The 14435-nt window shown below is 42.7% G+C and overlaps 2 protein-coding genes across 2 annotated transcripts in view; one reads left to right on the top strand and one right to left on the bottom strand.

The window, feature by feature from the left end:
• Positions 1-51: 51 nt before the first annotated feature.
• On the bottom strand, positions 52-3856 carry c19h1orf198 (chromosome 19 C1orf198 homolog). Its single transcript, XM_048985661.1, has 4 exons — positions 3498-3856; positions 2728-2778; positions 1538-2146; positions 52-606 (listed from the first exon to the last, which is right to left on the bottom strand). Exons 1-4 carry the CDS (start codon positions 3807-3809, stop codon positions 550-552), a joined length of 1029 nt encoding a protein of 342 aa, XP_048841618.1. The 5' UTR covers positions 3810-3856; the 3' UTR covers positions 52-549.
• Positions 3857-5094: 1238 nt separating this feature from the next.
• igf2r (insulin-like growth factor 2 receptor) overlaps positions 5095-14435 on the top strand; it is a 34535-nt gene continuing 25194 nt past the window's right edge. Inside the window, exons 1-7 of the mRNA XM_048985646.1 lie at positions 5095-5343; positions 6328-6467; positions 9577-9695; positions 11471-11569; positions 11992-12124; positions 13156-13267; positions 13357-13459. Coding sequence (XP_048841603.1) covers positions 5216-5343; positions 6328-6467; positions 9577-9695; positions 11471-11569; positions 11992-12124; positions 13156-13267; positions 13357-13459 — 834 coding nt within the window. The 5' untranslated portion in view covers positions 5095-5215. The remainder of the gene's footprint in view (positions 5344-6327; positions 6468-9576; positions 9696-11470; positions 11570-11991; positions 12125-13155; positions 13268-13356; positions 13460-14435) is intronic.

Here is a 14435-nt window from a genome sequence, read left to right as displayed (position 1 = left end):
GACCACATTAGTCACTACAATGCAAAAACAATATTCTCCCAAGACACAAAGTACGCAACTTTTCAGTTTATTTGCATAGCATGAATGATTTTCAAAACGATCAGCAAAATGCTATCTCAAGACCACACAGGGAAAACGGTGGCATCAAAGTCCATTCTAAAAAGCTTTATTTTTATACTCTAGTCGTGTAAAATCGCAGAGCATGCATATTTCAAAGATTATGAACGGTTTCTAAAAACATGCTATTTAACTTGAGTGTATCAATTTTAGTGTTTATATAAATGCACGTTATAAAGGCTTGACACTAGTATGAGGTCATAATAATGTACTGCATGTGACAACAGGCAGGAGTTGTCGTTAGTGGAAAACAGATGTCAGTTGTTCTTTTATATTCCTAACAGTCCGAGACTGTTGTCCTATAGAGCTGACGATGTATACTGAGATATGCTTTATCAATTGTGGGGGTGAGGTGTGCGGAAGACGGAGTGGTCCAGCCAAAGCTCGGGATGAGGAGCGAAGCAGGGAGGCTTTGGGGTCCATACTCAGGCGTTACCAGTTGTCCAGGAAGTCAAAGCCCGTCTTCAGAATAGTGCTGCTTGTATTAAACTGCACAGACAGGGACGAAAACAGGCAAACGCTTTTAGGATTAGCTCATCCAGGGCATTTCTCAGCTTCCCTATGCCAGTTTGTGAGCTAAGGCAAGCAGATTTTGGAACTGGGCCCGAATGTCCTTCGTGATCTTGGTGCCACGCAAAACAATCCAGTGGAGCACAAGACTCTAAATAGAGCAGGTTTGGGAATTACACCAAAAATAAAGAAATTATTTTTGCTCATTGCCTAATGCCTTCCCATGTACCCAAAAGAATTAGTTTAATAAGCACTAATTATCTGAAAAATGTTACATTCTGTAGGATGTGGGCCAGTAACGGCCTAGGGCTTAGGGAAGCAAAAGGTTGCTGGTTCAAATCCCCAACCAGCAAGGTACCACCCCCAAGCACTGCTCCCTGGGTGTTGAATTAGCTGCCCCGTGCTGTCTCACGATGTCACATATGGGTCAAATGCAGAGGACACATTTTGTTGTTGTAGTGTGTCAACAATGACAATTAATTGCTTTGTGTTTTGTGCCAATTTGAATTCACTGCCAGTGTCTTCAGCGCCTTGCATACCTATTCCTGATGATCCGACACAGTCTGTTGGGCGTATTTTTAAAAGCCTCCCTGTACCGTGACATTTACATAAGGTTTGCAAAGAGTGGCCTAATTCATTTGTTTCCTTGCTGTTGAGAAATACAGAGCAAATATTTTTGGATTGTGGCAAAATTCCCAGTGGGAAATGAATGAAATTTCCAGCTGGGAGCCATGAACCGCAGGTAGAAAAAGAAATTCTCATTTCAGTTGTACAGTGTAATTACGGGAAACCACTGAAAAAAGCACAGATAGAAGCACAATTTCAGTAAGTACCACCACAAGCGGCAGGCTGCGCTTCGGAATTTCCCGTGACATTTAGTGAAAACTTGTGCGTGAAGGAAAAACCTCACCTGAGAGAAACTGGTCACTGGACTAGTGGTCACGGGAGAATCTGCCTTCTCAGGCTCCTTGGGAGCTGCTGACTTGGTGGCTAGTCCGGGCGTGAACACGTCATCGAGGTTACTAAAGGACGGGAGGGTGCTTTGGGCTCGTTCCCAGCCCGCCACCGTGGACGATACGTTGATGGGGGCTGGAGAAATGCTGATTGCTGCCGGGGGTAAAGTGACAGGTGCCGGGGGAGGAGGAGCTGGAGGTCTAGGTGCCCGTGGCTTGGCAGCCCTTGGCGCCTCCTCCAACTCCCGCGGGGGAGGCTCTTGGCGTAAGTAGGAGGGCAGCGGTTTCTCCCCTTTCTCCATGGACTTGATCTGACTAGGTGTCAGTGAGTGGAAGTCAGCCTGCTCGCCCTCCAGCCTGGACCTCTCGGAGCTGATCTTCCAGAAGGACGATTCTTCCTCCTTTCTGGCCAGGCCTGGCGCCTCACTGCTGGACATCTTGCTGATCTGGGACACTTTGGTCACCTGGTTGGCTTGTGGGACCTTGTTAGTCTTGGATTCTCCCTGGGACGAGGTACTGCCTTGCTCTATGGCCGGAGCAGATGTAAGACTGAAATCCATCTGACTCTGAAGGCCGGAAAAAAAAAATGTTCGTGTTAAGGGACTCAAGAGATCTTTATTATCGACACATCTATGTAAAAGTACACTGTAATGCTGTTTCCTTTGCGGCCCCTATTGGGCTACGCATGAATACAAACAATAAATAAATGCGATAAATACAACAGAAATATAATTTACAAAATATTTTTGATTTTGATGTAGTGCTACTCTGCAGTGTTGTGCAAATGAAGAATGTGCAAATGTAATTAAAACTCATTTTAATCAGGTTTCAACTGGCAGATTACAATCTTAAAGAATCCATCTGTCCATCTTTTAACGCTAACCCTAGTCACTTTACCCAGGGTGCACATAGCACAAGGTCGGGTTACACAATGGACATAAAGCCAGCCTTTTGCTGGACAACCATAATCTTACTGTTTTATTCAAACCCCAGTGAATTAAACTAAGAAGCCCACTATAGGTAACTCATGCAAAGTCACATTGTAATTTGACTGATTTATTCCACTTCGGATACACGTATTATTCTGTCGTAATACAAACACAGCTAAACACCAGCAAGTTAAAGCCACATGTTCATACACACATACCTTTGTTTCCCAAGAAAAAGGTGATGAGTGTTCATCCTGCCAAGTTATGTCCTGAAAAGAAACAACATAATTTCAAATAATTCCACTTGCCTGAAGCGCTTTTAACTGCGCATGATTTTTTTCTTACGTCAATACTGTTCATTACTCCATCAAACCAGCAAACACGCTACACTGTATTTTGAAATAATGTTTCGCTAAACGGACAGTAACGCCATCAATATAGATGAAATGTTTCATGACAATGTTAATGATGCAATGCAATAGTTTGTGCTGCTGAAAAGTCAATGACACGCATCTGACATCTATTATGGTCATTCAGCTGCGTTGGTATAAGATCACCAGTCCACAAGCCGGCATTTTTGTAGTTTTCAAAACTGCTGTTTGACTTTGCTAGCTTGTATTGAGTGTATAATTTACAGTGTTTTACATAAGAATCTTAATAAACGTTCATGGGCCACTGAAAAGCGATCCTAGAAATAGATTTCAACTGCGTGTCATTTGGAATTCAAAAAATGTCCCGAAAATGGCTCCCTGCGCGATCCAGCTATCTTACCCTCCGTATAATCAAACGGGGGGGACCAGCACACGCTAATGTTTTACGTGTCCCGTGAAACGTTTTTCCTTCTTTAATGCTGGCAGGTTGGTGCTGACAGCTCTTTTGTTTTGACTGTCAAAAGATCAATGGAGCCCTAACCCATATACTTCCCAGATCCCGGAAGACATGGTGCTATGTCAGATGCGATCACAAAAAAGATATGCAATATTCTCACCTCCTCCCCGAAGTGCACGATCTTTTGTCCCGTCTGAATGAGTAATTTAGGGTAACACCCCACCTCCTCCCGTTCTACCCGATGGATCGCATAGCGAGCCTGGATCTGGGGGTCTATCATGCCGTTATCGATGGCCAGCTCTTGCTCGCCCGGCGTCATCTTCTCCCAGTCCTCGCCGTGCTTCTGCTTGATCTTCTCTCTCTCCTGCATGATCTTTCGAGCCATCGAGTTAATGGAGGAGAAGTACTCGAACTTCTTCTCCTCCATTCCATGGGTATTACTACCAGTCCCCACCATCGTCGCCGTGGCCATCTTTACATGAACCAGATGTTCTGGTTTTCCGAATGGAGGGGCCGGGCTTCGGTGACGAACATGGGGCAGAGCCTCCAGGCGGCTGCGCAGCTATAGGCGGTAGCGCCATCTATTGGTTAGAAGCGTAAAAACCCGCATTAATCTTGAGGCTGAAGACGAATTAAACAGTTTCAGATCAACTTTATGTCCCAGTTGACCTCTACTGGACAATGTTGCAGTGGTGCAATCTAAATTATCATGCTTGTGTAAGAGACTAGCCTAGATCCCCAAATTTCATGCCGGTTACTCGCTAACACGAATAAAACTTGGTTTAGTCTGTTTGACTAGTCGATTTGTCTTAAGCAACGAAGAAGACAGAATATTATGAAGAGCAAAATGCGTAATTTACATACAAGAAATGTCATTTGGCGGAAATATTTAGTGTTGGTTTTATGTTCTATTTTTGGTTATTTTTGGTGTTTCAGTGTTGTGAAAGGCAAATTGTGTATGTTAGCTGCTGGAGAGAAGCGGGGCGTGAAAAGCCAAACACAATCCAACCAGTCATCCGCTATGTTTCTAGGTCAGAGATTGTCGGACAGTAACACCTTCTAACTTAAAAATGTTGATGTAGCATTTACTACATTAGAAAGAACTGCTTTTTTTATCTAATTCTTAGTGTATATAATTTCCTACTTTATGTGTTAAGTTTTAGAAATCGTAGTTCCTAGTCTATTTTTACATGCAGTGGGTACGTGTTTAGGAATACAGTACATCACATTTAAATAGTATTTGGAGAAATACTCTGAAATTCACAGTCCAAGAGCTTGAGCAATCTGCTCTGAATTATGCCCGATAATAATAATTGTTGATGGAAAATAATAAAGGACCTCCAATTCTACCGAATACACTGAAATGAAACAGCCTGCACCGAAATGAAATACGCATTTTGTGCTTGGTACATGCAAAACATTACTTTAGCCGATCAATACACTATAGACATAGTTTAAAGAACACCAAATTATTCAAACCACATCTGACAGATAATTTAATTTGCGGTCTTGGTTTAATAGCTAAATCAACTCCGGATCATTTATGTAAAATCTCGTATGAACGACAGATAACTTAAGCTGTTGCTTAATGGTCACAAAAGCTGTAACTCATGTAGTCTGACTTTCAACGTCATATTTAAATTGTGGTTTATTACCCACTTTGAGACCAAAAATAGCAGTTTCGACATATGACCTATTTAAAATAGCCGCTATCTGCTTGTGGTTTTTTTTTATGACAGAGCATAGTGAAGAAACGTAGTGCACGACACGTGAGGCGCCCGTCATGTGATCGTCGCATCACGTGATTGGAGCCGTTCCTGGCCCTCGACGACTTGCTGTATCATGTCGAACGAAACACTCTAACACTGGAACAAAACCATGGGTTCACGGCGTACGTGTGTCAAGATAGTACTCCGCCGAATGCTCTCTCGGATAATAACGCTACTTACTCTGCTCGCCATTACGGTCAGGGCTCAGAACGGTCCGTGGTACGAGGAACTGTGCAGGTAGGCAATCGACAGCTGGCTAGCGGGCTAGCGGGCTAATTGGCTGGCTGATGCAGCGCACCTTCCTGACGGGTGTATATGTTGCCTTTCGGTCTCTTAAAAAAGTCGGTTAGTCTGCGATTATATTTGGTCACTCAATTCTCAATTCAAGCGCATTATTTTTTTAAATAGTTTCACTGTAAAGCTCTAAGTAAACTAGGCGCCAATGTTAGCTATGCGAACAGGCACAGTCACCATTCAAGCGGCCGGTGTCCGGAGCTGCCCTGGCCGACCCTCAGATATCATATTCGCCTTCCTGTATATGCAGGCCGGTGCCATAAATATTGGTATCTACAGACTCGTCTGTCACGATCCCTACAATGGGAAGTCACTTCCCTGTACAGAAGATAAGACTGCAGTTATGCTCTTTTAATGTGTGTGCGTAATTTAGGTATTTCCCATGTTGTGTTTTTGTACTGGAATGTGATGTAAAACATAAAATATCAGAAAAATGTTTTAAAGTTACCAACAGTTCTCCGTGACAGTGTATAATTAAAGAACTTAATCTGTATTAGCTGTTACTACAACTGGACATTTCCGAAAACTGCTGGTCTATATTTAAGCCTTTACCAGAAAGGGTCTCACGTTTGTTCCAAGTTTTGTCTTCGTATTGCTAGTCTAAAGGCAAATATGGACATTCGTCTTTTGAAAAGAAACACTCCTTTCAAAAAGGACATATAGATTTGCATTATCTTCTCCATGCTTTCAAAATTAAAATAGCTTCTGTTGTAAAACAAACCATGTATGATTATACTAGCATTCCCATTAAGTGCTGTCTGCTGTTGTGTGTAAATTCGATACTGGGCCTCCCAGGGAAATGTTTATTGCACGAAATAAAAAAAAAAAGCTAAATATAAAACGTAATTTTATTTGCAGTCTTTGACTTCTCCAGTTCCTTGTCAGTCTTTCTGAACATATTTTGAGACGCTGTGCTTTTTTTTGCAGTTACAATTGGGAGGCCATAGACCAGGACAACAACGTGAAATACTTCCTGAGGTTGTGCAGCTCATCCTCCAGCACAGAATGCGGGGACGCTAGCAGTGTCTGTGCCCATGATCTCAAGAACAATAAGTACCAGTCTGTGGGTGAGTCGGAGCTTAGGGGGCGGGGCTTGTTGCAGGGTGCACATGTGGGTAGGGGTGGAAGTGCGACTGTGACATATGTCTTCAGTGCATTGCTTGACAGCTCTGCAGAGGCCCAGTCCTGTTGCAGCCTGTTGACTGTGGTGAAGTCACTTATCAGTCATGGTCTGCCTAATGCAGCTGGTGTGCGTTTGCCATACCACTGTCTTAGCTGCACATTCTCATCACGTCTCCGCTATTCTGCAAACTGGTTCCCAGTATTAAAAAAAAACTCCAAAATACCAGCTTGCCCCATTCCAGACTGTACTACTGAACCAATTACAAATTTTCCGGGGAAGGAAAGCCGATGAATGGTTTTAATTATTCCCAGTAATGGATTGGGCAAGACTTATTTTCGCAGGGCTTTTGTACAGCGATTCCATAGCGTGTTGCTTTGGACATGTGATAAGAGGATGGCCAGATTGGACACTGGGGACTAGAGGCAGTTCAGTCTTAAAAGAACTTTAGGCTACTCTTTGAATATCATACAACTGTGGTTTTTTATATTGTAAAACAAGTGTTGTGTCTTTTATTCATTCTGCTGTTTCTTCTTATTTTTTTCCCCTTTCTAATTGAGCTCTGCATCAGTTTTTATATACTTAGTTCCATGTGTGACTTCAGGGGACTTGCGGTGCTGTAGCCTGAATGTTCGTAGCAAAGGTCCTGTTCTTTTTTTTTTTTTTTTTAAAAAAAACAATCACTTTTACAGTTTATGGGCTACATCCCAGACATCTTGTGACCCTAGAACCAACCTTGCCTGGTACATGTATATATTTTTTTTAGTTCCTTAGAAGAAGTAGATATGGGGGTGTATTGACATACATGAAATGGCGTGGTAGCCATGCTGGGCTTTTCCTAAAGTTATCAGGGCATGTTTATATGTTCTGTACCATTCCTAATATCGCTCCCTGCCAGAAGCATTAATCTACTGAAGGTTGTTGTGTGCCATCTTCAGTTTAAGCTGTAAAGTAGGCATGCTCCACTTCAGTACGCGCTGTCAGACTCTCGATTAGTATCACCTCTCTCTGTTGTGCATGTTTACATCATGGCTAAATCCTGGCAGGTTTGATGAAACCCAGTGTGATAAGATGTAAATGTGGATTTGCCAGAAATTTCTGTAGAAAGCCACCTTCATGGTAACCAGTTGTCCGAGTCGCAGAAGCTTGTTCTGGTTTTGTTCTGCATTACAAAAGAGGATGTTGCAGGTCCTTTGGCCTGTTGTGTCATGTGACGTTTCCTCTCGCCCACCCCCACTCCCACAATGTGTGTTTTTACGCTGAAATGATCTTTTGTCGTCAGTATTGAGGACTCATGAATGTCTGACTTTTTGATTAGACCACATCCTTCTCTAGCTATAATCTCATACTATTGATAGCACTAGGTGCCTCAGATTTGATTTCACAGTTTCAAACTGTGCATCACAATTTTTTCTCCATAAAAATGCCTTTTAAGAACTTATCTGGTGCAGACTGAACAGGCCCCTAGCATATTGCATGAATTCTTTTCCTCAGAAGCTCTTTAAGCAGGAGGTCACTGTGGGATGGTCTGTTTCTTATGCAGCCAACTGAACTGATCATTTGTGGCATCTGGGATTGATATTTTTGGGGGGTGGAGAGTTGGGAAGTTCACCAGCAGTGCTGGGATGCCTTAAGTAGCCAGGTTTTGGCAGGTTCGTGCGTGTTGGCCGCCTGCGTAAACATAAAAGCCTGTTTCACAAAGGTCAGCGAGGAGCTGCGTTACACATTATTGCCGTCTTATCAGCCAAGAGTGTGGATGATGTTTGAGGCTACTAGTGGACCGCCTTTGAAATGTGCATAAATTTCATAGAATTACTCTAGTCATTTGGAGTCCATGCTCCTGGTCAGCTGAATTAATTCCTCGTCTCAGCCGAATGAATTCCTCATCAGCTGTAGATCTCATGATGTCAGCCGAACGATTTCCAGCAGTTTTCCTCCCCCCACAGAATCAGGAAATAGGGCAACAGGGGTTTTTTTTTTTTGGTGAAAAATTCTATTGATTAAAGAACCAGTCTGCCTTTCATTTTTTTTTCAGTTTTGAGTTTTCCTGTGTCAAGAACAGAAGGCTGAGAATTTATAAAGGTTTTTTTATTTTCAAAAGCTTACAGAATTTTATTTTCTATCAAGCCAAATGAAATAGTAAGTATTTTAAATGCAGCTAGTTGCATAAGCTTAACAGTGTTGTGTATGTTTTGCTGTTTCCTGGAATGTCTGTGATGGGAAAACCAGCCTTGCCAGTCCATCATTCTGGTTTTCTTAGAGCGGGGGGGCGTATCCAGGTTCCCATGCTGTTTTCTGGGTTGCAACGGCTGGAACGTGACCGCTGAATGCCGACCCAAGCTACTGACCCAGACCATGCCATGCAGTGAGAGCCTGGGGGCATCTGCAGGGCGTGTAGCTTGTTTGCATTGGAGGGAAGGTTTGACCCTCATGACAATCTTGAAAAATCTCTCTTTTTCTGGCTGGTCTACTGACAGAGAAGTCAGCGGAGGGCAACATTTTGGCAGAAATTACCTTTTTTCTCCAGTATAATTTTTTATTCTTCATGGCAGATTATATAAATGCATACATATACACTCACTATTTCCATCCATTTAATAACCCCTTGTACTGGTCAGGGTCACAGGGGGGGGGGGGGGAGCCTGGAGCATATCCCAGGCAGCCTACAGCACAAGGCTGGGGCTTGCCCCGCACTGGACGCCAGTCCGTCACTGAGAACATTCACTCACAAACACTATGAGCATTTCACAGATGCCAGTTAGTGTCTGGATCGTAAGAGGAAACTGGGGCAGTGCGAGATAGGAACCTGTGCAGAACATGGAGAACGTGCAGAACGTGCCCTAGACGCAGAGCTGGATTTCATCCCCCAACTTTGCATCCCGGTGCTGTCATGCTTACTGTATTTTATCATTATCATATTGTTTAATCCTAAACAAGATCATGGTATTCTGGGCCTCCCTGTATGCTAACATTAGCATTCCCGTACTTGGCCATATGTGTCTTTTAGTAAAGGTATGAGATCTTCCAGCTGACTGCCATGTCCCTGTAACCCTTAGGTGAGCACCTCAATCAAAGCTTGTCCGGGAGAGTCCTGGATTTCCGCTCCTCTCAGAAGTGCCTCGGCAGCAAGCAGACCATTCGGAGCAGCATCAGCTTCCAGTGCGGAAAGACGCTGGTAAGCTGTCCTCAGTCCTCCTCGTTTCCAGTGGCTTGTCACCTGATCCCCTACGGCAGCACAGTCATTCTTTTTCAGGACAGCAGATGTGACTCTGACAGGAAGCTGAACCAGTACCGCTAACTGTTTCCAGTATAACGGCAGACGCAGACTTTCTCCTGATGGGCTCCTGCATTTCTGAATCTAAGCAGCTCAGCTCTTAAGCATAGGATTGTCGATGTGACATTTTGACATTCTAAATAGGGGGCAGACCCTCTATTTCAAGGGAAGTTAGGATGACATACAGTACTGTACAAAAGTCTTAGGCAGTGAAAGAAATTTTTATAGCTATTTATCTGGGTCATAAGTGTATATTTCTTTGGCGAAAAAAAAATTGATAATGATGCTTATCATTATAACGTAATTTAATTACTTAACTCTTAGCTATTTATTGGCTAAACATGGCATGCGAGTGGTTGAGTCAAAAAATAAATATGTGTATTGGATGGTTGCTGCAAATGACTGTTTTGAAATGGCTAAGCTGACACACTTTGACACACAATCCCAGAGTTTAACACCAACATGAAGATCAGTTAAACATAATTTTTTGACTGCATAGGATGCATTTTTTTATTTTATTTTATTTAAACAATTGTATGATTTTATAATTTTTTAAATTACTTTTAGGGACTAAGTTGTAAAGCAAATTTTGTACAGGTGCAAAATCCTGATTTATGCCAGCCTGCTGGGCTCCTGACAAAGAAATTTTCTGGTTCATGGTTTGCTTCCCATCTGCACTCCTCTCCTGTACCCTTGCAAGGGTTCTTACTTTGTTAAAGCATCCAGCTCGATGGGCGTACAAAGTGTATATAAATCACTTGGTAAAAGTGTTTGATAAGGTATTAAAATGAATCGGAGCAGGGAAATCTGCCCAGGCTGTAGCTTGCAAACCTAGACTGGGCTCAGCCTTCTCTCGCTTCCTGCACCATTAGGAAATGACATTAAGCAAACAAACACAGATTAGCAAATGGAGCAAGCAGGCCCATTGTTCCTGCATTGTCTCTCCTTCCGCTTATAACCAGCTAGCATTGCTGCAGAGCGCCATTTGTTTTCAGGCCATTTGGCTGTACTTTATGCCGCAGGACAAAGCAAACCACCCATTGTGGCCATCATATAGTAGTGTAGTACTTTGGACAGAAGTGTGTGTCGGATTCATAAATGTGAATGTGATTATAATGGGTCATCATGAAGGTGTTACCCTCCGCCTTTAGTTGTACGCCAGGGAGAAATTTTAAATTTTGTTTTTGTTAGTTGTCAAATCAGTCAAGTCTGACACAGGTTTCATTTTCTGAGAAACCGGAATTCCTCAGCGCAGATGAGAAATGGGCAACAGCTGTCATCCGTTACCACATAATAAACTGGCTTTACTTTCAGATTTGCAGGTAAAGTCCATGTAACAACGCATTACGTAATATCTCGACAAAAGGTAACATGCTTATAGATTACATTATTATTTTATATTCCAGCATTACCCTGTTATCATTATCACACAATTGGTCGAGTTATTAAGTAATGCGTTTCTGCAGTCCTTCCAAGGAACAATGGAGATGTAGACAGTTCAATGTCAGAAACCATTTTGTGATATTAAAGTGTGTATTATATATAGCTGTTAAATATATTCTGTTTCTGCTGTGGGTTAAGTAGCCAGTGCTTCGATACCGTTGTGTCCGGTGCTTAACGTCAGTGCTGTAAATGTGTCGTCTTGGTAGCTGATTTTACTCTCGGATTCCTCGCAGGGGACCCCGGAATTCGTCACCGTGTCGGAATGCGTGCACTATTTTGAGTGGAGAACCTACGTGGCCTGCAAAAGAGACACGTTCAAGCCCCACGGAGAGGTGAGCGCTCTTCCGTTTTTATCAGAAAGCTCTCGGCGCGAGGGTGGCCTAGGGAGGCGGGGCTGTAACCGCGACCCTCATCATTCTTTAGAAGTGAGACACTGCTGTGAAACGGCTTACACACTTACCGCTTCGCCATATGAGTGTGTTGCGTGTGAAGATGCTTTAATCAATTGTGTTGTGTGTATATATATATATATACATGATTGTAATGTGGAGATATGTATTACACATTCTGAATGACTCTGTCATTTTTGTTTGTTTCTATTGTTTTTATTTCCCAGGAAAATATTCTATGCGTCTATGGTTTTCTAAACTGATCAGACAAATTTAAGGTGGCTCCATCTGCTTTCATTGCAGATATAGTAATCTTGTAACTGGGTGTTGTTCTCTTCTCTTTGTCTGTTTTCTGTGTTGCGAAGGTTCCTTGCTATGTCTTTGACACTGACGGGAAGAAGCACGACCTCAGTCCCCTCATCAAGCTCACCGGCGGTTACCTGGTGGATGACTCGGATGAGACCTTCGACTTGTACATCAACATCTGCCGCAGCATCAGTGAGTTCCTCTCCCACGCCACCTTTAGGTCCCCCTCTCTGTCTGAGTCAGCCCTTTGTCTGTGGTTTTCAGGCAGCCGAGGCTGTGTGGAAACAATGCTGTTTTTCCACCAGCTGCACTGTGGGCTCATCGAATTCAACTGAAATGGGGGGCGGACACTGGGTGGGTGGGGTGGGTGGGATGGTGGATACTGATCAGATAGTTACTGGAATGTTAGTAAAATTAATCAGCGGTCTTGTCACTAATTGTGTGTCCATGCTCGGTTATTTGATCAAAATTAATAGCACTGTATGAAGTATTTGTCAATAGTTCATCCCCACAAACATTGTGACATGAGTTTCTCTTCCTACTTCCTCATAGTTTGCCACCTCTGTGGTTTAATTTGTAGTGTCGGTGAATGCTCTCAAAAGCACATTTTGCTACTACAATTTTGTTTGTTTAATAATTTGATAACAGGCACTGTTTCCCGTATTTAATGAACCTGCATGAAGCTGGTCCCCCACAAGTTTCAGATTTTAATCAAACCAGTCTCTGTTGTGTTGCAGTTGAATTTTTCATTTGTGCTGCTTTAGTTTCTGAGATGTATATGATTGTTACATATAGACGTCACCACTGCAACACATCACTGTTTGCTGTTTGTTTGATGATACAATCTCAAGTTGCCCCAGCAATTTCAAGTTTACCTTTCTTGCTGCTGCAAGAATTCATATCAAATATATACCATTCATAAGCGTATTTTAAATGTGTGTATGTACATTTAGCTTGCATAAGGGTTTACGTTGAGTGGCAGTAAGGGTGAACTCGAAACATACGGGTTAACTTGAAACTGCATCCTAGGCCAAACAGCTGAGTGGCACGTCACGGGGGACGGCATAAGTTCCTGCCCCTAATTCCAAATAAGGTAGAAACCTGTTGAGCACAACAGTCTCATCCTTAGTCACTAATAGTGGTTCTACCTTGTGTTCCATTTTTCTTTACTCTTTTCAGAGTAGTACATACGTTTTGTAATTCGCCTTTGTCTTCCCCCGCAGCCCGAGCAGGAAGCACCTGCCCGGAAGATTCCGCTGCCTGCCTGGACATGGGAATGGTCTCTTACGGAGTGGGCCTTCCCAAGACACCTCTGGCCCTGGTCTCCAGTGACAGGTGGGCGTGTGGAGCAGAGGTGGGTGGGGCAGCTCTGTGGCCGGCCCGCACTCACCTCCGCGATGACGTCTCGGTGCTGTCATTCCCAGGCTGAAGCTGAGCTACGAATCGGGCACCAGCAGGCCGGACTTCTGCGGGGAGCACAGCCCTGCTGTTAATGTCACCTTCATCTGTCCCTCGCAAAGACAGGAGGTAGCTGTCACCTCTGTGTGCATCCGCCACTGTTATTGTACCTTTGTTTCTTTTATTATTTACTTTTTAATCCTCTGTTTTATTTGAAATCCAGTTAAGTTGTAGTTTTAGTTTCTATTTTAAAGATATTTCGGTAACACTCAAAGCAGTCACCTTCGTGATGCATTCATGAAGTATTATAAACATGACTAACTATTTATAAAAAGGCATAATGGATGATAGCCATTATGAATGCTCTATGAAGCTCTCATCTATAATGCACTATAGATACCTTCATAATGCAGTACATAGCATCCTTAATTCTTATACTGACCATTATAAGGCATTGTGATTTTATTTCATTATGGTACATTGATAATACATGAAAAACATGGCTGTAATCTGTTATGCCTTTTTATAAATACAGTAAAGCCTCGGATTGCGAGCATAATTCGTTCCGGAAATGTGCTTGTAATCCAGAGCTCGTATATCAAAGCAAAATTTCCCATAAGAAATAATGGAATCTCAGATGGTTAGTTCCACAACCCAAACATATTCATATAAAAATGATTAATACAAAATATAAAGTAAAAAAACAAATGAACCTGCCCTTTACCTTTGAAAAGAATCGTGGATGGTGTGAGGGAGACGAGAGAGAAGAGGAGGGTTATTTTGTAGGATGACTTTCACTATAACAGAATCACTGCTGTCTGTTGGTTCACTGGAATCTTTTCCTTTTTGTGCGACTTTATCAAGGAACCTGTCCAATGACAGCCGCTTTTGCCTCCTTTTCATTAAACAGATTTATCGCTCGCACTGCTACACCCTTATGCAGGTGGTGGATATTGATCAGATAGTCACTGGAACGTTAGTAAAATTAATCAGCGGTCTTGTCACTAATTGTGTGTCCATGCTCGGTTATTTGATCAAAATCAATAGCACTGTATGAAGTATTTGTCAATATGTGCTGTTTGACATATGTACTGTTTGACGAATT

The sequence above is a fragment of the Brienomyrus brachyistius genome, chromosome 19, assembly GCF_023856365.1.
Source record: "Brienomyrus brachyistius isolate T26 chromosome 19, BBRACH_0.4, whole genome shotgun sequence".
NCBI lineage: Eukaryota > Metazoa > Chordata > Actinopteri > Osteoglossiformes > Mormyridae > Brienomyrus > Brienomyrus brachyistius.
The sequence above is the reverse complement of the archived record's forward strand: the minus strand, read 5'-3'. Positions and strand labels throughout refer to the sequence as shown.